At 47.1% G+C, this 26,366-nt stretch overlaps 1 protein-coding gene across 2 annotated transcripts in view; it reads left to right on the plus strand.

Moving 5' to 3' along the window:
* ALPK3 (alpha kinase 3) overlaps positions 1-26,366 on the plus strand; it is a 1,254,386-nt gene that overhangs the window by 657,485 nt on the left and 570,535 nt on the right. For both annotated transcript variants that reach the window (XM_085643685.1, XM_085643684.1), the window contains one exon: positions 5,269-5,397. In XM_085643685.1, the coding sequence (XP_085499811.1) occupies positions 5,269-5,397 (129 nt within the window). The remainder of the gene's footprint in view (positions 1-5,268; positions 5,398-26,366) is intronic.

Below are 26,366 nucleotides of genomic sequence, written 5' to 3' on the forward strand. Positions count from 1 at the left end.
AGTCAACCCATGATCTTCACAGATGTCTCCCAGTATCTCTCTATCTCTTCCATGTGTCGTGTCTAGGGGGCCCATTCTGTCTAAGATCAAATCCAGGGCAAGATTCCAATCAGCCCCTCAGAGCTATTTTGGAAATTCCCATCTCTGTTAGAATTCTGTTTAGATGAAGGAAAAAAGGAGCTTTGTTCCCAATGGGGGCATAAATAGACCCCACTCCTAATATGTTATTACCGATTTTAAGCTTGGCTAAAACAAACTGACCATCTTCATCTGACCAGGACTGTAGTATTTGACATTGCAGTGTTTTCCCTATCAGAATGGCTACACCACATTTTCTAGTAATAGTATGGGATATAGGATCTCCTGACATGTGAGAAGGAGGTTTGCAGCTGTAAAGAATCTGGCCTACCCAATCTCGTTTTAATTTTCCTGATTCTTTACTGGATAGATGTGTGTCCTGAATGAGAGCAATATCTGTATGTTTGGAGGATAAATAGGAAATAATTTTCTTCCTTTTAATGTAATTAGTAAAGCCATTGACATGGATGGACACAATGTGCATAAGACTAGTTGTCATGATGTTGATTAAAAATGTTAAAGTATGTTTGTATTGTGTGCGAATGTAGCAAAGAGGGTAAAAAGGGAAAGCAAGGTTGTTAAATAATGTTGGAATATGGTAATGAAAAATGATTGAAGCAAGAGGTAAAAAAAAAAGAAAATTAAACTGAAACCAATATGTGCAAATGTGATCACAAAATATTGTTAATTCTAAACTTTAATTGGTGTAAGTACACCGTTCTACCTGCTAGAAAGGAAAAGAACACTGCAGATCAAACAATGTATATCTTTTGTCGGTGGGTCTAAACCTCAATGCCAGATGCAGACTCCGCAGGGGAGAAAACCACTCGTGGTAAACAGAATATGAAAAGAAGCAAGCCATGGAGTTATAAAGTCCATCTTGGAGATTTGTATATACGAATACAGTATGAGATATACATGGTGTATTTAATAACAATGTAGGAGAAAAGGAAATGAATCATATCCATCAGAGGTAATAACTGGAGTAAAACAGTAATAAAATGATATTAATACATAGCATGCATATATACTCATTTAGCTAGAAAAAGCAACAGTGGAAGGTTTAGCATCAGATACTTTATCAAAAGATGTGGATGACTTCAGAGGTGATCTCGATTTGTTTCTGGTATTTTCCTGTGTGAGTACTTCTACACAGTGGACGTGTAATCTACCAGTACGTTGGCCTTGAGGATCATTCCGTAATTGATGTTGAGTGTTCATAGTTGTTTTGGTCAGGGGTGGTGGTATTAAGGCCATGTGTTGGTCCTCTAAACTGTCCAGGAAGCGTACAAGATATTCAGACTCTGTGTAATCTCTTGATTTCCCATCCATTGTGATCCACATTGTAGCAGGTTCTAAAAGACTATATTTAATATTCCATTTCCGAAGTCCTGGCCTAAGTTGCAGGAACGCTTTTTGTTTGGCATTGGTTTCAGTGGAGAAGTCCGCAGCCCTGATACCCTGTGAAAAACAGGGTATCAGAAATACCACACAGCTTTCCCCTGCCTAGCCAAATTCCCTCTACACTGTGCTGATAGGAATTCCCATGTTACGTAGAAGAGACTAAGCTGTCAAATGAAGAGAGATAAATACCTAAGAGTTGAAAGTTCTTATATGCTTCTCTTGTGTCATTTGAGCAATGCAAAAACAATTCAGAAACAGGCAGCAGTCTTTCCACTTCAAGAAAGGGAATTTCTTGTAACTCTTTAGAATCAGGCTGTTTCCTGACAGAATGAGTCGTTTTTTCACAGACTTCTGGGATTCTAAAAATTATGGCTGCATGTTTTCAAACAGGGGTTGCTGAAAAACAGAGTATCAGAAATGCCACACAGCTTTCCCCTTTTTTAGCTAAATTCCCTCTACAGTCTCTGCTAACAGGAATTCCCATGTTACTTAGCAGAGTCTATGCTTCTCTCTCCTGTGTTGTGTGAGAAATACAACAGCAATTCAAAAACAAACAGCAGTTTTTCCACTTCAAGGAAGGGAATGTCTATTAACTTTTTAGAATCAAGCTATTTCCTGACAGATTGAGTCATTTTTCACAGACTCTCTCAGCTACAGAAATGGTGCTGTAATTTTCACTCCACACACTCTGGGGACAGGAAAACACATGCCCTTTCCCTCTGCCAGTGTGAAGAGTTCAACCAAAGTTCAAGAGTAATTAAATTCCCCTGAAGCAGCTTATCTCTTGAGCAGCTGACTGTTTCCTGACAGAATGATTTGTGAATCTCAGCTGAAGGAAAGAGGGACTTCAGGATTTCATTGAAGAGCTTCATTTAACTGAAACTTCTCATGTCAAAAATAACCTCAATGTTACAGGGCTGTTGTCTTATTCGTGTTGCTTTCATTCTGGCTCCAAGGACACCTGTTGACAGCTTAATTGAAGAATTCTCCCCGCCAGAGCTCTACACAGAGGCGGTCATTTCAGGCCGTAGGGTGCACCGGGCAATCCCCCAGTGGGCCGCACGGATGGGTGCCGGTTTTGGGCCCCAGGGGACCGTTTTTTATTACAGGTCCGTTTTTGCAGCTTAGCTGCAACATCGGCCCTGTAAAAAAATCGTCCGAAAACCGGCCCTGGTAAAGAACTCAGCGGCACCCCCAAACCTCCGGGGGGGGCGGCTGAGCACTTTGCCAGGGCCGGTTTTGGTTCCCATTCTGGCCCTAATTTCAGTCGGTGGCCAGACTTCGCCCCACTGTAACCAGTCTTAATATCACAGAACACGTAAACATGGAAATTGCTTTATTTGATACTATACAAATTGAGCAGAAGGACTTGGCAATAATGCTTTTGAATGCCGAGAATACTTTCAATTGGGTGTCTTGACTGTGGCCTCAAGCCAGAAACCAAATTTAAGGGAACCAAATCAACAGTGGTCATATGAAAATCCTGGCTGAAGATACTAAATGTCACTCAATTAACCCAATATATTTTTCTGTGGAAAAACATATTATTCCCTAACATAATTCAGGATCATTATTTTAAGTAGTGGGCTTCTAGGGGGAACAAGGTAATTGGTGACCTTTGTAAAAATAGTGTCTTAAAATCCTCTGAAGATTAGCAAAGTAAGTATGAGATTTCTCAAATCTTCTTTCTCAAGAACCTTCAAATTTGGTCATATAAATAGCATCCCATTAGCTCAAATTAGTGTAGAGATCATCCCACTAATGGATGTTTTATGCAAGAGAACAAATTATGTAACTATTTTTCATATGAAATGTTTATCAGCACACTTAAAGATAGTTTAGAATGACTTGCGTTTCATTGGAGTGGGGACCTGGTTGTGAAATATCCAGCAATATATGAAACTCATTCAGCATTGCCATCAGGTGTTCAGGTCTGCAAATTTAAACCTTCACATTAAAATAATTTGCATGTTGTATTATACTCCTATGCAACTATGTAAATGTAGGTTGAACTCTAACTGTCCTAGCTGTGGAAATAAAAATGCTGGAGACATATATGTTTTCCAACTGTCAAAGCTAAAGTCGTATTGGAATAATGTATCACTAGGATGAGTCTATTGCTTGGACAAGAAGTTAAAATTACTACTAAGACTATCATGATGGGATCGGATGAGCAGATAATGGATGATATCCAAGGGTTATTATTTATAGACATTCCTGTAGCCTGAATCCGCATTGCCATACATTGGAAAGATAAGGAACCACTTATTGTAGACCAATGGTTGAATATGTTATATATATATATTTTCTATTGTTTAATGTTAGTAATTTAAACAATCATAAATGTTTCATGCAATCAGAAACAGTTGAATTGTAAGTTGATTGGTGTTTTTAATAATATTATGCAAAAAACCCATTCACACACCTTATGGTAGGCCACAAACAGGGACCTCAGAGCCACCAGACAGGCCTTGTCTGCTTGCTTGGACACTAGGTCTATTCATATATGACAGTGCCTCCATTGTTTCATAAAGGTGTGCGGGTAAAAGGCAAGGACACCGAAGAAACTCATACAGGCTCTTTTTGGTGCTAATATAGTTTAGCTAGAGGCAAGAACAAAGAAGCCTTAGAACTAATGCAGGAGAACCCTTATTGCTGTTATGATGTTGCAATCCTGTCTGATCTGTTTAATTGCTGCTGTTCTTGCCACTATTATGTTTGTTTTTATAGTCACAACTATACACATTACATCCACTAGAATTGGATTTAGATTTTAATTAAAAAAATATGAAAGTATATTCTTAGTGTATATCCCTGAGTGTATCTATTTATAATGAAAGGAGGTTTGGAACCTTCTAACAAAAAGTCCCCTGATACTCACTGGACTGATTGTTGTTTGTCAGTACGCACCATCTTCATGTAATGTGTTGGACTGATTGTTGTTTGTCAGTACGCACCATCTTCATGTAATGTGCAGGTGGTTTGTGGATTACAGTTCACCAGATTTCTTTGTCTCTAGTTGGTATGTTTACTAAGTTTGTGCTGCCATGGGACCTAGGGACCCCAAAGCTCGGGCTGTTTTTTGAAAATGTTTCAGAAAATCTATTACTCCTGAACAAGGTTTGCCAATATCTCTCTTGCAGAGATGGCGGATCCCCTTACATCGATTCAAGGTCTGTTAATAAAAAGGCTTTCTTGTTAGTGCCTTTCAGTGATTGGTATTTTCTACCAGGCGTCTGAATCCAGAAGATTACATTCAGAATAAGAAAGTTATTTACCTCTAAAAAGAGGATTCTGTGTTTTATATCCCAGCAGCCCCTGTCAAGATGAATAGAAAAATGGCGGAGATGTGTAGCTTATGTTTGTCATCATAGATGTTGAAATCATCATGACAAGCCTTAAGATGTTCAAATTTCTTTGTGTTTTTAACAAATTATTATATAAATGGCAGAGGATTTTCTGCGCGTGTGCATTTTTGAGGATACCCACTTTAACAAACTATTTGACAGGGATAATTTTTCATTTTTATAGAATCTAGACCTAGAAAATATGTGCTTTTTATTACCAGTAAATCCACTACTTACATTATGTTCTCTTTGAACTGCATTTAATTTAATGTTTGACAGTAATGTAAAGCCATTCAGCAAGTAGTTTCTGATGATAGTTCTTAAAACTGAAATAATAAATTCGTAATTTGTCAAGCCAAAAAGAACAATATTAAGCTACATCAGTTTGTGTTCAATGTCTCTTTCCCATAGTGAAGTTTAACCTTGTTTTTATTGTTAGGTTGCAGGTAGAGAAGAAGCTTTACATAACTATCACCAATTGGAAATGGAGTATCGAGCTTTGCAACAAGCATATGCTGTCTTGCAGCAACAGTTCGAGCAAACACTAAAATCCAGCAAAGAAACGGAGGTAGTAATTTTATGTGATAATATAAACAATAGTTTCCCATCATATTATTGATTAGAAATATGCCTGTGTACAAAGATACCAAAAGTCATTTCTACTAAACATATGCATATTTTAAATTGTGCTAATGTCAATCACTCAGGATTTGTAGAGCGCTGCACTGTCACCCTTTGGAGTATCTGGGCACTGAGGTACGAGGTTTCCCTCGTGCCAGGTCACCCTGTCAGCCAGTGGGAAGAGAGGAGAAAGGGGAAGAAAAAGGCAAAACTGAGAACAGAAAAATGAGCGGGCAGAAAGTGCAAAACAAAGGGCAGAAAGATGATCAGGAAAGGCTAAATACAAGGCAGTAAAACTAGCAGAAAACGAAAAAGAAAGGCTGAGAATGAGCAGAAAAAGGCAAAAGAAAGGCCAGAAAAACGACCAGAAAAGACAAAACAGAGGGCAGAAAAACCAGTGGAACAGGAACAACAAAGAGCAGAAAAACGTGCAGAAAAGGCAAACCAGAAGGCAGCAGGTAGACAGGCAGCAGTGGGTAGAGAACTGCAGGCAAGCTAGACAAGAGAACTGTTGCAGAGGGGCGCGAGGACCTGCAGGTAAATGCAGATATACTATTGACCTATGTGCGGATAGATTTTTCAAAATGTTTATATGTTGTGTTTTCTAATTGCAAATGAAACTATGCAGAAAATAAAAGAAAGTGCATGAAAGTTTGCTTTTATTCATGGCAATCTGGAAAACATGGACTGCTCATTTAACAAGCCAGAAGCTACAATATCTGACCGTCGCTTGTACTGGCAGCGTCTCCTCAGCTTGAGTTCTTTGTTGTAGGCTTGACTGAATACCAACATTACTGCGTTTCCATCCATTAAAAGAGGGTGGGATGTGACAGGGTTGGTTATAGCTTCATTATAGATCTCTTCGATGCAGGACTAGGATTACAAGTAACTTTACTTTCTACACTGCAGGATCTTCATTGATACTCATGAAAGTTAGACTTGACTAACCTAACTATTCCGTACAGCATCTTGCATTATTCTATGAATATTGCCTTTTTTTCTTTAGAATCATCAATCCTAGCTGCCTAAATTAATAATTGAGAATTCACAATATTGTTGTGAGAAGCATACTGTGGTGATAGACACCGACAGAGATCTCTATCTCTCTTGCCAATTATGTAATAGCTCCCTGCTTTCTATTTGAGGCTTGCCCTCAGTCCATCATTGATGTCCGTCTATTATTCTGGCTCCATTATTTTTTTTCAAGACCAAGAACAACCTCTTAAACTGCGTTGATTCACTCAAAGTCCATCTTTTCTTCAGCAGTGCACATTTGTATTCCGTGAGAAATTTGTCTCATATCATCTTTTACACCTTACTGAATGACGTCCCAGCTACTTGCACTAATGAGGCGGCGTCAGGAAATGCAACACTATTTTGGAACCTTCATATCACAATGCACTTCCCCACCGAACCATTCGGAGGATCTTATCCATATCTCCTAAGTTCAAGAATTGTAATTATTGGTCCTATGTGTTCATCTGTGACTTTGAAGATATCAAGCTGAACAGCTTGGAGAGCCTGGCTTACAGATTCCAATCTTTTTTTTTTTTTTTTTTTTGAAACCGTTTATTACATGTTAAAAAAGGTTACAGGTATGGGCCTACAACCATCCGGCCGGCCGCTAGAGTGGCAGAAGCATATGACATACCTACAGTAAAAGTCTCTTGGCGGTGCAGATCGGTAAATCAGGAGATATCAATGGCGCAGGCCACATAGCTCCAAGCCCACAATACGGTTTCCTTTTTTTCAAAACAGAACAACACAAAAAACCACACCCGCAAGGCAACCCGCAATCCAAAGTGACGGCACGTGCTCCTTAAGTGGGGGATCCCAACCAGCAGTCAAACTCTGAAGAGGGGAATGGGAATAGATCAAGGACAGGGGAACCACATGCCCGCGGCTAGGGGAGGGAGTCGGCTAGGGGGACGGAGCTGGTGAGGCGGCCGGTAGCAGTGGCGGCTCACAAATACCCCCGCGATAGGCGTTCCAGGGGCCCCAGATTTTCACCCACGCCCCAGGCTTACCCCTCGCCACATACACTACCTTTTCACGAAACATACACCAATCCATATGTTCTTTCCAGGCCAACACCGTCGGGGGCCTCTGGGATCCCCACAATTGAGCAATGTCACGCTTAGCTATCATGTATCCCAGAGTCACCCACCGCTTCTGCGGGACCGAATAGTCATTTGGTTCCCACACATTCAGCAAGCATCTCCTCGCTTCAGGCAACAGCGCGACACGCGTAACCACACGCAGGACCTCATGCACACCACGCCAGAATCGCTCCACCTTTGGGCACTCCCACAGAATATGCATGAAAGTTGCCAAAGCACCACAGCCACGCTTACACAATCCGTCACCAGCAAAGCCCATACGTAGAAGCCTTGGCCCCGTCACGTAAACCCGGTGGAGGATCTTAAGCTGGACGAAGCGAAGGCGAGCCGGGATGGCCACCTCCTTCGGAGAGGCCACCGCGGAGATCCAGTCCTTGTCGTCCAGTTCCAACCCGTCGGCAACCCAGGCCTCGCGGAGACTAGTCAGCAGGCACGATCTGTCGTTGATCAGCTTTTTATATATGAGGGAGATCGTGCTGTCTGGGACATGGCCATCCAACACTCGGTCCTCCAGGGGGGAGGACTCCGGAATGGACGTGACATCCGTGAAGACGGAGCCCAGCGCATGGCGGACTTGTAAGTACCGAAAGTACTCACTGCCTTGCAGCTGAAACTCCGTCTGCAGCGTCTCAAAAGTTTTGAATCCCCCCCTCGTCCAGAGATCTCCCACTGTGCTGATTCCGATCGTGTCCCACTTCTCGAAGCCCTTCGAAGTCCACAGGGAGCCCAACCTCTCAGACGCATATAGCGGTGTCGCCCGGGTCAAACGGTCCTTCCACCCCATCGCTGCATTAGCCGCGTGCCAGACACGCACCATGACACGCGTCGGTCCCGTCAGACGGGAGTCGGGCGCGCCAGAGTAGAGCGCTCGATTGTAGTCGCCACCGGGCAGGAGCATCTTGTCCATTTCGAATGCCGGGTTCAGGGCGGGCCCGTAAAGGCCGTGATTAATTGCAGCTAGCTGGGAGGCCCAGTAATACCGTTTAATGTCCGGGAGGGCGACCCCCCCTTCGTACCACGGGAGCGTCAATTTAGCCAGAGCAATACGCGGCCTCCCGTCCCAGAACAGGCGCCGCTGCAGGCTCTCCACCTCACGGAAGTAGCGCGCCGGAACCAAGTCCATAGTATTCTGAAGCGCATACAGAAAGCGCGGCAGGGACATCATCTTAAACAAGGCCGCGCGGCCAAGCGGCGAAAGCGGAAGACGCCGCCAGCGCGCAACGTCCTCCCGCAAGCGCTGGAGGGGGGGCAGCAAGTTCCGCTCGTAGCGGACCTCCGGGTCTAGAGTAATATATATACCCAGGTACCGGAACCCCTGGGAGGCAATCTGGATCGGGCAGTCCCGTGGTAGGGCCGGAGCCTCCCCGGAGAGCACATACACGCAGGATTTCGCCCAGTTGATGACAAGGCCTGAGTTACGACCGAAGGAGCGCAAAACATCAACCAGGACAATCAGCGAGTTGCGCGGGGAGGCGAGATACAAAAGGATATCATCGGCGTAGAGGGACACGCGGTCCTCATGCTCGGGGGTCCAGCGGAGACCACGGATGGAGGGGTGCCACCGCAGCCACTCCGCCAAGGGCTCCAAGGCCAATGCAAACAGGAGCGGTGACAAGGGGCAACCCTGACGCGTGCCCCGCCCCAGCGCGAAGGGGGCCGAGACTCGCCCATTCACCACCACCTGCGCCAATGGGCCCGAATACAACAATTTGACCCAGCTAATGAATCCCGGTCCAAATCCAAATTTCGCCAGCATCGCCCAGATGCATGGCCATTCAAGCGTGTCAAACGCCATGGTGGCGTCCAAGGACGCCAAGATGGCCGGCTCTCGCACAAACGGGACACGCGCGAGCACCCCATGCAAGCGTCGCAGATTAAGAGCCGTGTTGCGATGGGGTATAAAGCCAGATTGGTCTTGGTGGACCAAATCGCCCACCACGCCAACCAGCCGGTTGGCCAGCACTTTGGCGAGGATTTTGGGCTCCGCGTTCAAGAGCGAGATAGGCCTATAGGATGTAACCCGCTCACGGGGTCTCCCCTCCTTGTGGATCACCACGATTGTGGCCAGACGCTGGTCCGGCGGGAGGGAACCCTGCGAGTGGGCCGCCAGGAACATGGCGCGCAGGTGGGGCGCCAGTACATCCGGTCGTAGCTTGTAGAGCTCGATGGGGATACCATTGGGGCCCATGGCCTTGCCGGATGCGACCGAGCGAATAGCCAGGGCAATTTCGTCCGAGGTGGGAGGAGCGTCCAGCAAATCCCTGTCCTCCACCGTAAGGGAGGGCAGCGCGATGTCCCGAAGCAGGGCATGGGAATCTTCCTCCGAGCAGGGAGAAACCGGGGAGTACACCTCGCGGAAGTAATCCGCGAAGCAGGAGACAATGGCTTCCGGCTCGGTGACAGGCACACCATCCATCCCCTCAATCAAAGGAACCACACGACTCGCTCTCTCCCTCTTGTCCAACCACGCAATCAATTTACCAGCCTTATCACCCACATCATACAGTCGCCCCTGTTGCTCTCTACTGAGGCCCCTGGCCGCCTCCGTGACGAGGGCCCTATAGGCCGCCTGCTTGAGGTGCAGAACATGCAACTTGGCGTCGGTTACCCCGCTCCCCAGGTCACCCTCTAGTTCCGTAATTTCGGCCTCCACCCGGGTTACCTCCTCCCGCTCGCGCCTCCGGGCCTGGGAGATAAAGGAGAGGGCCTCCCCTCTGAGAACTACCTTAAAAGCCTCCCACAGGGAGATGGCCGAAGGGACAGACCCCACATTCTCATCAAAGTATCGCTGTAAGGATTTGATCAAGTCGGCACGAATAGTGGGGTCACGCAAGTACCAAGCATTGATTGGAGCCACCCTGCCCCCCCCCTAGGGAAGACATCGAAATGTAACAGTACTGGGGAGTGATCTGAAATGCCCCGCGCCAGATGGCACACCTCTCCCACCCTCCCAGCATGGGCCGCCGGGACAAGGATGTAATCAAGCCGCGAGAGGCTACCATGGGCACCCGAGTGAAAGGTGTATTGCCGCTGCGCGGGATGCTTTAGTCGCCAGCAATCCACCAGGCCCAGAGTATCTAAAAGGCCGGACAGCCAGGCCTGTGCCCGGGGGAGGTCCCTAGGGGGATGGCGATCCAGAGACCCAGAAACTACCGCATTAAAGTCCCCCCCAACCACCAGCAGGCCACCCGGGAGGTCCAGGAGGAGGCGCCCCAAATCCGCAAATGTAGTAGATTGTAACCCAGGCGGGACGTACACTGATATAAAAACAAACACTCTACCCTCCATTCTACCCACCAGAACAGCGTAGCGTCCCCTCTCATCATGGCGCACCTCATCAATCTCCAACGGGAGCGAGTTCTTAATCATGATACCCACCCCCCGCGAGCCCGAGGTGAAGCCCGAGTGGGCCACCAAACGATAGCCTCGCCGATTCATGGCATGAAAGGAGTTACCTATGAGGTGTGTCTCCTGCAGGAAGATAACATCTGGTGAGATACGTTTCAGGTACTGCAGGACCACACCACGCTTAATCCTGTCCCCCAGGCCGTTAACATTCCATGACAACACAGTCAAATCCCTACCCCCCATCATACGTAGAAGCAATCAGTCGTCCCCCACAGAGCATCTCGAGAGCAACAATACAGTAAAGGGCTTGCCTTGCGGTGCAAACAAACGACACACCCCCCCCACCCCCCCATCCCAACAGAACTCCCCCCTCCCTGCACCCCTGCATGAGCCCAAACAGCCCCCCCAAAGTGCAGTGTGCCTGTCGCCCCATAGATGAAAAACTAACTAGTCCCCCAGAGGAGGAGGGAAGCCCCCAACAGACCCCACACGACCTCCATCGGAGGGGAACATAAACGATCAGTAAATGGTAAAGGAATGTTGTCCAGAGCAAGGCCTATTCTTCACCCCTCAGTTCTGATCCGGCGGGCCCTCCCCGCCAACCGCACCCCCCCCACCCCCTCGGCCCCGAGCTCCAGGCAGAGTGTCCAACCAGTCCCCAGCCGCCTCGGGTCGGTCAAAAAAGTGCGTGCGCCCATCCACCTCCACCCTTAGCTTAGCTGGAAAAAGCATTGAGTACTTAAGGTTCAGGTCCCGTAGGCGACGTTTAACTCCGAGAAAACTCAATCTCAGTTTTTGGACCGCCGGAGTAAAGTCTGGGTAGAAATGCACATCCATGTTATCAAGCTTGACCGGTCCCTGTTGCCTGGAGGTCTGCAGGATAGCGTCTCTGTCCCGAAAATTAAAAATCCGGGCAATGAGAGGCCGCGGCGGGGCACCGGCCTTAGGTCTGCCCCCAGGGACCCGGTGAGCACGTTCCACCGCAAAAAGCTCACTCAGCCCCCGGGGCTGAAGATGGGTAAGGATCAAGTCTTCCACAAAAAGATCTGCCGCCTCCGCCTCTCGTCCCTCCGGCACTCCCACAATGCGAACGTTATTCCTCCGGGCCCGACCCTCGGAATCCTCCAGTCGCCGGTCCATCAGGGCGCTCACCTGGCCAAGCCGGCGCACCTCCTTTTGGAGGGCCACCACGTCCGTCGTGAGGCTCGTTGTGGTGTGGGCCAGGGAATCGACCCGGTCATTGGTTTTGGACAAGTCAGCCCTCACAAGGCTAACGTCCACCAGGACCGAGTCTATCTTTTGCGCTAAGGTGTCGAAGCGCTGGTCCACCGAGGCCTTCATCTCTGCGATGGCGCCCATGACGTCCCGGAGGGTCAGATCCACCGGTTGAGCAGATGCCTCCGTCGGGCCCGCCGGGGATGTGCGCGATGTCTCCGGAGATCCCTTCTGGAGGGTGTAACGGTCCATACTGTTGGATTGAGGCGCCGGGCCGCGGCGGGTCGTCTTCACCTTCGCCCGGTCGCCATCTTGTTTGGTGGACATGCCTGCTCTCCCACCGTCGTGCCAATCTCCTCGAAAGGGCCGGTAAACCAGTTCACGGGTTCCGGGGGGGGGGAGGGCGACCACTGGGCCGCAGGACGACTCACGGCCGGCGGGTCAGCCGGACACCTGGACAAGGCCACACCAGCGCACCCCGCTCCGCAACCCTACCTCGCTTGAGGGCAAGGAGAGCGCAAAAGCGAAAGTGAAAGCACGGGAGACGCGAGTCGCCCAGCCCTGCCCGCCGCTGTTGTTCGCTTTGTCCCCGGATCGCCCCACTACTCCAATCCGGGGGGCCAGCGCGGAGAAGGCCGCAACCTTCAATCGGTGCTCCCACCGGTGTCCGGGGTCCGATTCGAAAAGGAAAAACGGATGGCGCCTCAGCTCGGGTTCACCGATGCAGTCCCCTCAACAAGGACAGGATATAGCCAGGATTAATTCAGGAGGTCGTGGTGGTCCTCGGGAGCCTCGCACCTACGCGGCCATCTTGGTTGCGCGCTAGGCTCCTCCACAGATTCCAATCTTGATGAGTAATTTGAAATCAGGGCCAAACTCGGAAGCCAGAGCAGCCCTTTTGTTACTGGAGGCAGATATTGTAGCACTGCTTCAAAAACTGGCCCCCAGTAACAAAAACAGCCCCCTCCGCTGCATAATCGGCCTCCACCTTTCCAGCCTTTTGGGGAAGCAACCGTTGCCCACCATGGCCATTGCAGCTCTGTTTAAAATGATGTTCAATCAAAAGAGAAAGCTCACTGGGCTTGGGCAGCATTGCAATTGATATTCCTCCTGATGTGTTTTCCATGATGCTGTAGTGACCAGTAAGCTTAATTGCTGACAAATCTCTTCAAAGTTTGAGCTAAAAATTCTAATGCTCTTGCATTTTGCTGTCCATCATGTTTCACTCAGCAATGGCACATTGGGAATAAAAGACCTTCTTTTCTGAAAGCTCTCTCTTTGGCACACACACGACGAAATTGCCAGGATGAAGACAGAACTTAAATACTGTAAGAGCGGTAGGCCTTGAAAAGAGAAAGGAGTTCCGTCATAGATACAGGCCATACGACTGCAGGCCATTTTATCAGAGGGTTCAACCACCTAAATGGTCTCAAGGGCAACAACAACACCAGCCCAGAGCACACTACTGAGGACATCGCTCTTCCCGTGGTAGAGGTACCCAGCATCAGTCCTCTTCCTCTACAAAGACTCAACAAAGCAATGAACAGTCGCCTCCCTCGTCACCGTTACCCACTCTAATGGACGGAAGTATTGCCAATCATCTGCAAGAGTGGCACAGCATTACAAGAGATCAATGGGTATTGAGGACACTGCAGAATGGGTACTCTCTACGATTTCGCTATCCACCTCCAGCAATCCCTCCAGTAAAAACCACTTGCCTCTAGCTGCTCTTCAACTTGTTTATGGCTGATCTATCGACAGAACTGAACACTTGAAATTCACCTGCGCCAAGGATGGGAGGGCTCCCTCTTTCCAACTTGCTGTACGCAGGTGACCTTGTACTGATTAGTCGAACTCCCATTGGTCTTCAACACTTGCTAGATACAACCAGTAGATATTCAGCAATCAACGGTCCCCACCATCAACTATGATAAAACAAAAGTAATGCGATTACTTCCAAAAAAGACACCCTCTAATCATCGCTGGCTATTGGCCGATACAACAATAGAAGTAGTTGTAGAATACAAGTACTTGGGAGTGATAATAGACAACAAAGGCACATTTAATAAACAAAATGAAACCATCAAGAAACGAGGCAATGCAATTGCGGCAGCTATAAAACCTATTAAATACAAAACTGCTGGGCCAAGCGTTATCCCACTGTTACAAGACTGGCAAGCAAAGCTCATTCTAGCTATACCTTATGGGAGCGAGTGCCTGAGGGATGCGACACGGCTATTTTAAACAGAGCCGTCTCAAGACCGGCTAGGATGATTTTAATTTACGTAAGTATGCCTCGCCAGCCCAAATAAGGCAGGAATTCGGCTTGCAGAACCAAGAAATCGCCCGCAAAGGAGCGTATGTCAAGTGCTGGCACAAGGTCAAAAAAGCTGAAGGAGGAACACTGAACTCCCATCTATGGAATGAAATCCACTTAAAGAAAGACTCTCCAGCTATGAGCTACCTGTTAACATCAATCGATCGTTTGGGCCTTGAGGAACTCTGGGTGGCCCCAGTGACCCATCAATGCTTCAAACAACTAGTAAACAAGTCTGTGAAAAGACTATCGCTAGTAGAAGATAAGGCAGCACTCACAGAAAGGACTCATGGATGGTTTGTTGTGCACAGCTACGTTAAGTTCTCTCTGCAACCTTATCTAGGCACAGCATTAAACAGGAGGAAGAAAGAAAAATACCTTTGTTATCGAATGGGCATTTTTTACATCCCTGTTGCATCTTCCCCCCTGAAAACGATCTCGGGCTCAGACCACATGCCGCTTATGCGGGGAAGATGATGAGAGTATAGTACACTTACTGTGCATCTGCAGGGCACTTCAAGCTGAACGGCGGTGACTGCTGAAGCCCATGTTCCTAATCAGGGGATAAGAACCTGCAGACAAGCAGCCTTGGCGGTGGCGACGTACAGTTGTTGTGTCTCTTTGTACGGTTTATGGAAGGGGCAGTGGAGAAAATTCTAACATCAAGTGACCTGCATATCTGTCACCACGATCAAAAGTCTCCTAAAGTCACATCTCCCAGTGAACATCACTTATCGACTGTAATCTCTGTCGAGAAGATAGACGTAGGAATACAACATCCATCAGCACCATTTCACTGGTGCTGGTTTTATACCAGTTCGCGCACTCACCTGTATAACATTTCAGCTGCTGTTTTTTTTTTTTTTACCCAACCGAATATTGTCTTGTTGTCCCCTAACAGTTATCCAATATTGACTTTTTCTAGTCTCCATGATCCTTACCTGCTTTTTTAAACTCTCTTTTTAGGCACTTTAAGTGACCGTATCAGTAAATTCCTAGGAAAGTTGTCTGTACAAAGAATGGTAAAAAGTATTTTCCAATTCATGGCAACTGGCAATAATTATTAATTACTGCACTAACTATTTCTATATAAGGCATGAATGTTTTAGGATACGCCTTTTCGATTTTTAATCATGAATCATGCTGCTACTTACTTATTATTATTATTATTATTATTACTTGCCAGTAGCTGCAACTTCTGCAGCAAGAAGTAGCCCCTGTCCTTCAAAAATCTGCCATAGGGGAAGTTCCTCTCTCTCAACGAGGTAAAGGAGTATATTCTTGGACCGTTACTCCCACTCTCTGTGGGATACGGTGGAGGACATGCTGCCCCTGTGTCCGGAGGAGGCCCGGACGCGGCTCGCCCAGGCTCTTGCTGAGGGGCGGGATGCAGCGCGGTATGCCATCCGATGTGGTTTGAACACGACGGACTTGCTAGGCAGGGCAATGTCGTCCACAGTGGCGCTTCGTTGTCACGCCTGGTTGCGGTCCACGACTTTTTCCGGGGATGTCCAGAGCACCCTCATGGACATGCCCTTTGATGGGAGTCGCCTCTTTGGCGACAAAGCGGACAGTGCGCTGGAGCGCTTTAAGGACTCCAGGGCTACGGCCAAGTCCTTGGGTCTCTCGGCCCCGCGTCCACAAACTTCCGCTTTTCGCCCCTCACGTCCGCCTAGCCACAGGCCGCAGAACCAACCTGCACGCGGTCGCGGACGTGGATTCCGCCGAGGCGGTACCGGGGGTCAACGTGCCGGTCCATCCACATCCACCATCCACCACATCCAGAAGATGCGATGCTTGCCACGGGGACCATGAGACGTCGATAACGACCAAAGTCCAGTGGTGAGCTGACCCACAAAGGATGTCGAGTGCTGGGGGGTCAGTGTCCGATTGAACACCAACAAGCCTTGGCAACTGCAACCCACGCGTGCAGAGGAAATAAGCTTCGGTGAGGACTAGCAAGGTCCTGGGGACTCTCCACGCAATGGAGAGTCAGGGCATGGCTGGAGCAACCAGGAAAGCCTACTGAAAGTCAAAGTTACTTTCACATTGAGCCACAGGCCAGCAGACCAGGGATCGCGAAGGGACCTCGAGCTGAATCACAAAATACCAGCCCACGGAACACTTGTGGAGTGTAGGCCGGGAATCTTCGGTGGAATTACTGCTCGGGGTCAGGACTACAAGTAGCCCAAAGCACAGCCTCCAAGATAGCTGAAAAGCATATGCTGCTGCAAAAGTACCCGGTGCACAGGGTTTTGGGTTGCACGGTCCCCACGAGGGATACTGGTCTCAGAATTACTGAGTGGTCAGATCAACCTCAGGGACGCTCTGGAACCCCACCTCCTGTGTTGCAGAAATCTTCGGTGTCCTCAGGAGCTCGAGTGATGCAAACCGGTCAGATGCGTTAAAGGTGCCTGCCTTGCAGGGGAGTAACTCCTTTACTCCAAGGGAGATTCTTCAGTCATTCAGCGCAGTGTAGATCGTCGAAGTACTTGGTTTCTGTAGCAGAGTTTAGTCTAGGTAAAATCTAAAGTCCTGTTGTCAGGGATTCCTACTTTATACCCAAGGAAGGGGTGGGACAAACTCTGGGGACCCACCTATGGGAGGGTCTGGACAGAGGGCTGGCTACACCCATGTCCTTTGTCCAGTTTTGCGCCAGAGCAGGAGCCAATGGCTCCTGCAACCGGTTTGAGCTGGACTATGCCCAGGGACACAAAATGTGCCCCCAGTTCATATTCTAACACTCTCAGAGGGCACCCACTCAGCCTCAATACACTAAATCCTGTCTGGGAGGTGGTCACACCTCCCTTTGACAAGAAACCTATTGTCTAGCCTTCCCCTGCTCAAGCTTGGCTCAGCAGCAGGATGGCAGACTCGTGTCTGTGGCTGGCAGCATCCATTTTGTGATGCCCAGGTCGAGAAAGCTGGTACCGGGTAGCCCGGTGTGTCATATATGTCCCTCTAGAAGCGTGGAATCATACCTCCCATACCAGTTACTGGTGTGGAGGTATGATTCTAAGGTGTTTGACACCAAACACGACATGTTTCTAAGCATCCGTTTTAAAGTTAGCATTTACTGCGAGTTTATAATGCACTTAAATATATATGGTTGGCTGCATCACAAACAACCCCAAAAAATAGGTTCTGAAGGCTGCAGAGGGGCTCTGCTCATGCTGATAGGTTTATATGTGCAGTGATTTAGAATAGATATAGTGAACCTATATCTAAGTAAGGGGTGCATGCACCACCTTACACAGGCTGCAGTAGCAGACCTGTGGTGTCAGTTTGAATTGTCTCTCAGGGGTGGCATAATACATGCTGCAGCCCCTGGGAGGCATCTGGGATACCTATGCTCTGGGTACATAGTATGCCATAAACTAGTAACTGATAAGAATCCAATCTGGAGTGTACCTAAAGTGCATGCAATCAATTTAGAGGAGAAAGCAGCTAGACTGGGGTCCTGGATAACAGGATCCCAGTCAATCTAAGTCAAAAACAGTGATACATCAGCAAAAAGTGGGGGAACTATAAGAAGCAGATCCTACTCTCCTACACCCCCCCCCAAACGTAAGGACATTAAACTAACCTTGACCAGTTGAGTCTACATGTTCTAAGTGGAAATATCTGGAGAGTCCATCTACATTGGCATGGTTACTCCCAGGTCTATGTTCCACTGTATAGTTCATCACCTGTAGGGAAATGGACCACCTCAAAAGTTTGGGGTTTTCACCATTCATCTGTTTTAGCCATAAGAGGGGCTTATGGTCTGTCTGAACAATGAAGTGAGTGCCAAACAAGTATGGCCTCCGCTTCTTCAGAGCTCAAACCACAGCAAAGGCCTTCCTCTCAATAGCTGACCAACGTTTCTCTCCGGGGTCAGCCGTCTGCTAATAAAACCTACTGGCTGATCCTGACCCTCATCATTCAGTTTTGAGAACACAGCCCCTAATCCAAACTCAGATGCATCAGTTTGAACAATGAATTGTTTGGAGTAGTCAGGACTTTGCAGAATGGAAGCAGTGCACATGGCCTGCTCCAGGTCATCAAATGCCTTTTGACATCTAACTGTCCACTGAACTTTCTTAGGCATTTTCTTGGAAGTTAAGTCATTCAAAGGGGTCTCTATGGATCCATATCCTTTGACAAACCTCCTATAGTACCCAGTCAGGCCCAAGAAAGCTATGACTTGAGTCTGGGTGGTTGGAGCAACCCAGTCCATGATGGTCTGGATTTTGCTCTGCAATGGTTGAACCTGACCTCCACCCACAAGGTGGCCTAGGTATACAACCTCACTCTGCCCTATCTGGCACTTGGTGGCCTTGATAGTGAGGCTTGCTTTCTGCAGGGCCTCTAAAACATTTCTCAGGTGGACCAGGTGATCCTCCCAGTTGGAGCTAAAGAAAGCAATATCATCTAGATAAGCTGCACTAGAGGCTTCCAGGCCTGTAGGGACTTTAATCACCAACATTTGAAAAGTGGCAAGTGTATTCTTCAAACCAAAGGGCATCACCACAAATTGGTAGTGCTCACTAGGGGTTGAGAATGCTGTTTTTGGCTTTGCATCCTCAGCTAGTCTGATTTGCCAGTAGCCAGTTGTCAGGTCAAATGTGCTCAGAAACTTGGCTGAGGTCAAAGTATCTATATGCTCATCTGCCCTGGGTATTGGATGGGCATCAGTCCTAGTGACTGAATTGAGACCCCTGTAGTCAACACAGAACCTCATCTCTCTCTTACCATTCTGGACGTGAGGTTTTGGTACCAAGACTACTGGACTAGCCCAAGGGCTTTCTGAGGGCTCAATCACACCCAATTCCAACATCATCTGGACTTCAGTCCTGATACAGTCCCTGACGTGGTCAGGTTGCCTGTAAATCTTATTTTTAACCGGCAGACTATCCCCAGTGTCCACTTCATGAGTGCACCAGGTAGTCTAACTTGGAGTCAGTGAGAATATATGTCTAAACTGATTCAGAACTTTTCTGCAATCAGTTTGCTGCTGGTCAGTGAGGCTGCCTGCCAAGGCTACACCATCAACTGAACCATCATCAGGGTTCTGTGAGAGCAGGTCAGGGAGTGGATCACTCTCTTCCTCCTGTCCCTCACCAGTAGCCATGAGCAAGCCCATGTCTGCCCTGTCAACATATGGTTTTAGCCTGTTCACATGGAGCACCCTATGGGGGAGTTCCAAGGTCCACCAGGTAGGTAACCTCTCCCTTTTCCTCAAGGATTGTATGAGGGCCACCCCACTTGTCTTGGAGGGCTGTTGGGGCCATGGCTCCAACACCCATGCGTTCTGTCCTGGCTGATAAACAGTCAACACAGCCTTTTGGTCATGCCAGGCTTATTGCAATTCCTGGGTAGCCTCAAGGTTTTTGGATGCCTTTTTCATGTACTCAGCCATCCTGGAGCGGAGACCAAGTACATAGTCCACAATATCCTGTTTAGGGGGTTTGAGAGGTAACTCCCATCCCTCCTTCACTAGACATAAAGGACCCCTAACTGGATGTTCAAACAGAAGTTCAAAAGGGCTGTAATCAACCCCCTCTCTGTAGGCAAAGAGAAGGCAGGGCCGTCTACGCCTGAGCTTTTCAGGGAGACCTTTAATCATGCCCTTGAGGGTTTTGTTGAACCTTTCAACTAACCCATTGCATTGTGGGTGATAAGGGGGTTTTAAATTTGTAATTTACTCCACACTCCTTCCACATAGCAGTCAAGTAACTAGACATGAAGTTTGCAACTCTGTCTGATACTACCTCCTTAGGAAAACCCACCCTGGAAAAGATTCCCAGGAGCTGTGGTAGTTCTAAGGGGATTTGCCTCTGGATACCTAGTGGCATGGTCCACCACCACTAGTATGAATCTGTGCCCAGATGCAGTTTGGGGATCCATGGGACCAACAATGTCAATCCCAACCCTCTCAAAGGGAACCCCCACCACAGGTAGTGGTATCAGGGGGGCCTTTTTAGTACCACCTGCCTTACCACTGGCTTGACAGGTGATACAGGAGCGACAAAACTCCTTTGTGGCTTCTGACATGTGTAGCCAATGAAAGTGAGGGACAAGCCGGTCCCAAGTCTCGTTTTGGCCTAGGTGACCTGCTAATGGGATATCATGTGCCAGTGTCAATAGGAAGCCCCTAAACGTCAGAGGTATAACCAACCTCCTGGTAGCACCAGGCTGGGGGTCTCTACTCTCTGAGTATAAAAGTCCATCATTCCAGTAGATCCTGTAAAACTCACTGGCACTCCCAGCAGCCTCAACAGCAGCTTGCTGTCTGAGGGGTTCAAGAGAGGGGCAGTTCAGCTGCTCCTGGCTCAGATCTGCCCTAGAAAGGCCCACTGTCCCCAAGAACTCAACCTGATCAGGTTCAAGTCCCTCTGAGACAGTTCCTTCTTCAGGACTAAGATCATCTCCCTCAAGAGACTGATCTGTACTCTGAGTCAGGGGGAAAGACACTGCCTTACCCCTATTGTTCCTTCTCTTGGAAGGCACCTGGTCCATTATTCCAGGATCCAGGGCCTGTTCAGTGGAAGACATTTTTGCCTGTGACCTGGTCATTGCAAACACATCTGCAGGGATGCCCAACATTTCTGCATGTTCCTGAGTTCCACCTCAGCCCAAGCTAAAGTTTCCAAATCATTTCCCAATACGCATTCAACAGGGAGGTCTGCACTTAACATAACCTTGTTAGGGCCAGTTACCCCTCCCCAGGTGAATTTCACAACTGCCAAGGAATGGTCTGTCCTGAAATTGCTTGCATTGGTCACTTGGTACATCTCACCAAGTATGATTTGCTCAGGGGCCACAAGATCTTTTGTCACCATTGTGACACTTGCACCTGTGTCCCTGAATGCCAATGCCTCCTTTCCATTGATCAAAGGCTGCTGTCTGTATTTGCTCAGATTACTGGGACTGACAAATAGGGAGGCCCTATCCATGACTCCATCACAAACCAACACAGCCTGAGTTGACTAGGCCAGAGTCCATCTAAGATCCCAGGGTTAACCCTACTACACCCTTATTCTGTTTACCACAACTTTGAGCTGAACTAGGGGAACAGTTACCTTAGGGGCAGTGGTGGCTGGAGTTGAGTCCTTGGACTTTGAACAATCATTTGTCCAATAGGTCTTCTGTTTACAGATATGACACCATGCCTTCTTCTTGCCTCTGTTCTTGTTAGATTGTGACTCCCCACCAGATGAAGATTTTTGGGGCCCTTGAGAAGACTTCTGGTCTTTACCCTTCTCCCCACCCTTATCTGAGGTTTTAGAATCTTACTTTTTGGAGTCACCACCTTGGTTCTGAACTTTCTGCCTCACCCTAGTTCTGACCCATTTGTCCAATTCTTGGGGAGAGGTCAGATCAGAGTCCACCAGGTACTGATACAACAGCTGATTTTGACAATTATTAAGTATCTGCTCCCTCATAATTAAATTGTACAATCCTTTAAAATCACACACTTTACTGCCAAGTAACCAGCCTTACAGGGCCTTAGTAGCACAATTTACAAAGTCAACCCAGTCCTGAGTCTGTGCTTTCTGGGTGTCTCTGAACTTAATCCTGTATTGTTCAGTGGTTAAGCCAAACCCATCAATGAGAGCACTCTTAAAGACTTTGTAATTATCAGCATCCTCTTCTCTTACAGTGAGGAGCTTGTCTCTACCTTTGTCTGCAAAGGGGAGCCACAAGATAGCTGCCCACTGCTCTTGAGGAACACTCTGTACTTTACAGGCATTCTCTAGTGCAGTTTTCCATTTGTTGATGTCATCCCCACTCTGGTATGGTGGGGCACTCTTGTTCAGGTTCCTATGATCAGGAGTATATTCTCTAGCTCTAGGGACACTGTTGTTGCCACCATGGGGCTCTAGCCCCAACCTTCTGAAAGCCCTCTGGAGCTCTAGGGATTCCCTGTCTAAGGCCAATTGTTCCCTCATTATTCTGAGTTTGGTCCTCTCATAGTCAAGTAATTGACACTTCTTCTCATAAGAGGATTCCCTTTTATGAGAAGAAGAGGTCCCTACAGAAGTACCAGAATGATTAGATTCCTGAGAAGGAGATCTTGATCTTCTTGGTAAACTGTTAACTCTAACTGGTAGAGTAAAGAGAGGGCCACTGGGGCCTTCTCCCCCACCTGAAGGAAGAATTGGATTTTCCAGGTTAAGATCATCTTGATCCTCCTGATCAGCATTTGAGTCCATCTCATAGAAGTGTTCACTTCCTGGTCTGTCCACATCTGCTGTCCTACCCAACTTGCCTGCCTCATCAGACTCTGGGGTCTTTCTGAGGTCATCAAAAAGCCTTATCTCCTTGAGACGTTGGGTGCTTGCACTTCTCCCTGTCCTCAGTTTCCTAGATGTACACATATTTCTCAATTCCTGAAAGGTGAGATGGTCATATCTAGTTGTCAGAGACCCACTGACTTCTGGCCTAGTGTTATGTGGTGTAGGCACCTACCTAACCTAGTGGGAACTAAACTCTCTTGAGTTGGAGAAAGGGTGTGCTAGACCCTTGACTACCCAACTCCAACTTCAGTAGAACTTACTTATTCTAGTCTTGATTTACATGTACCTAATACCTTTAGTGGTTTTCAGTTGATCACTGTCAGGGTTGTCAAATCTAACCATGTAAAAAGGCTCAGGGTAAACACCATAGACCTTAGAGCTAGATTTAAAAAGAAGGCTGAGCGTAGGCAGCGCAAATGCACAACACGTACCGAAACCAAGATGGCTGCCGGGAATCCAAGACTTGAGCAATCGGTTGGCGCTCTAGAACTGGACCGCAATCATCCAGATCCAGGTGTCGTGCCGGTTCTGTGGCGCACTTCACCGAACTTCAACGGTTAGACGGATGTGTTCAAGCGAGCGTCGCGAAGTTAGTTAGGGAAAAAACAACTTTGTCGCGCTCGAATATCTATTCGGTTGTCGGAGGTGGGGCACGCGAGTGCGGACCTTCTCAAGTAAGACTGTTCTTAGTTAAAAGGGGAGAGCATGCGCAATATAGACTGAAATTTAGTTTTCCTTTGGTGGGCATGCGCATTTGGAGTTACGAATATTTTTGGAGTTGAATCTTCGAGGGAACACCCCCTTTTAGTTTATTGCAAGTAGAGTCAGCACAACTCCGCGAGTTTAAATTTTACTTTAACAAAAAAGTAAGAAGTTAAAAAAAAAGAAATTTAAAAGACGAGTGTGGGAGGCAAGAGGAGATAATACATATTTAGTTGGAGTGAATTAACTGCAACAGTAGACAAGTTATTTTCTACAGAATTATCTTCTAAGTACATAATTACCAAGCGCACTGAAATAGCAGTAGGAATAAAGTAAATTAGTTTCGACTTACCGTTTAAATAGGTTTAACACCACAGCTGTGCATTTCCAAGGTGAGAAACCTGCAAGAGATTGAGAGAGGTTAATTTAGGAATAAGTTAAGGACCAAGAATAATTATTATTAAATCTTTAGTCGACAGCACACAGAAACAAATCACAAACAATAGAAGAGGAGCATAGGCCACATCACAACAGGGTAGGTGAACAGTAAGATAGTAGCATTTAGGAAGATAGAATAGGAATCTGCATGTGAACTAAATACTATGTGAATTTTCCTTATAGTTACGTACTTACCTGTCAAGCTAGAAATGATAGAGAAGCAGAAAGAAGACTGTGAAGCAGTGAAAAGAAGAAGCAAGCGGTGTGGCTGTCTCTTCTCTGTCCATTCCCCTTTCCCCCGTGAGATTATATTTACTGATACGCTGACAGAGTGAAGTGCCCACGTTAAATTTGGCGCCTGAGCAGAATGGTAGAAGGACTGGACCTAAAAAAGTTAGGAGAAATCTTAGAAGGTATACAACGGGAACTAATCTCGGTCAGAGAAGAGAATAGAGAGCTGAGAAAAGAAACCACTGATTTAACTATCAAAATGAGTAGTTTAGTTTCCAATCCCAATTTAAAATATTCCGGATTCTCTGAAGGGGTTCCAAAAGAAGGGGCTGAATCTCAAGCTAAGGTCACCACACAGGTTATACATTCTTTGTCTCCAGTGATCCCTTTGGCACCACCAGAACGTTTCAATGGAGACCCGCAAAAGGCTCAAGTGTTCTTGACACAATGTACCTTACACTTCATGTGTCGTCCAGCAGTTTTCCCTGATGCGCAGTCTCAAGTGGCATTTATCCTGTCCTTTTTAAGCGGGGATGCTGCGTCTTGGTCAATGCCCATGGTGACCAGAAATGATCCTATTTTATATGATCTGGAAGAATTCAAAAAAGAGTTTCTTTGGATTTTTGATAGAAGAAGGGTCTCACAAGCAACTGACAATGAGTTATTGGAGATTAAACAGGGCAGTCGTGATCTGGTGGCATACTTGGCCCAGTTTAACAAGATAGTAGTCGAAACAGAATGGCCGGAAAACAAACGAGCAGCAGTGTTTTATCGCGGCTTAAAAGACAAGTTAAAAGATGCTTTGGCACAAGTACCTAATAGACCTACGGAGATCTCAGCGTTAATTGATTTGGTATTAGAAATCGACTTCCGCCAAAGTTAAAGAAAGGGAGAGGAGAAACGAGATTTTCGTCCAAGTGTGGCCAGATTTGACCGAGCAAGAATTGAAGGCAACAAGGAAAATGACTCAGTCCGTGGGGGAGAACCCATGCAGATTGGAACCATTCGGGGACCTCTCTCTAAGGAAGAAAAGGAACGCCGCAGAGTGAATAAACAATGTCTCTATTGTGAAGGTACAGGACATTTTGTTCGTAACTGTCCAAAGAAGCCCAATCAAACACCGTCGGAAAAAAACGCCTCGCACCACCAGAAAGTGGAGTTGGACTGGTGGTTGCAGAATCTAAGACAGCTCCAAATACTCATACCTTAGAAAACACCTTACAATCGGCAGCGCTGCATTTGGTAATGATGATGACCCTACGGTTCCGGAAGAAGATATTGGAAAAAATAACAGTGATGATAGATTCCGGAGCTATGGGTAATTTTTGCGATTTGAAGTTCGCCCAGAAGATTGGTCTGTGGGCAATCAAGAAGGAAAGAAGTGAAGCTGTCCGAGCTGTCGATGGAACAAATCTTTCGTCGGGACCCATAATGAGTCATACAGAGCCAGTGGAGTTGGAATCGGAAGATGGACATCTTGAAAAATGACAGTTCCATTTAATAGATGCTCCGCAGTTTCAACTAATTCTGGGCCTGTAGTGGCTCGCGGAACATAATCCGACTATAGATTGGGGAGCCCGATCAATTACCATGAACTCAGAGTATTGTAAGGTGAATTGTCATAAAGGTTGTCAAAAGGTCACAGAGAAAAATCCAGCATTTCATCTAAGTGAAAGAGAGGCAACCATTTGTGTAATAAATACAACTTTACCCGAAGAGTATACAGAGTTTGAAGATGTATTTAGTGAAGTGGAAGCAGAAAGGCTTCCACCACACAGAGATTTTGATTGTAAAATCGAATTGGAACCGGGATCCAATCTGCCGTGCAGTCGGATATATACCTTAACTGAACCAGAAGATGAACATTTGAAGGAGTATATACAGAAGTATTTAGCAAATGGATTCATAAGACCTTCACAATCCCCAGTCTCTTCTCCACTTTTTTGTGTCCCAAAAAAGAGTGGAGAGTTAAGAGCCTGCATTGATTATGGGGCAATCAATCGAATAACGGTTAATAATAGATACCCTTTGCCCTTGATATCAGTTTTGTTAGACCAGGTAAAAGGAGCAAAAGTCTATACCAAATTGGACCTGAGAGGGGCTTACCATCTAGTCAGGATTCGTGAAGGTGATGAATGGAAGACTACATTTAGAACCAAGTATGGACTCTTCGAATATCAAGTGATGCCCTATGGTCTATGCAATGCTCCAGCTGCTTTTCAGCATTTCATCAACGATGTGTTGAAAGAATCCATAGATCAGT

The sequence above is a fragment of the Triturus cristatus genome, chromosome 3_1 (genome assembly GCF_964204655.1).
Source record: "Triturus cristatus chromosome 3_1, aTriCri1.1, whole genome shotgun sequence".
Classification (NCBI taxonomy): Eukaryota; Metazoa; Chordata; class Amphibia; order Caudata; family Salamandridae; genus Triturus; species Triturus cristatus.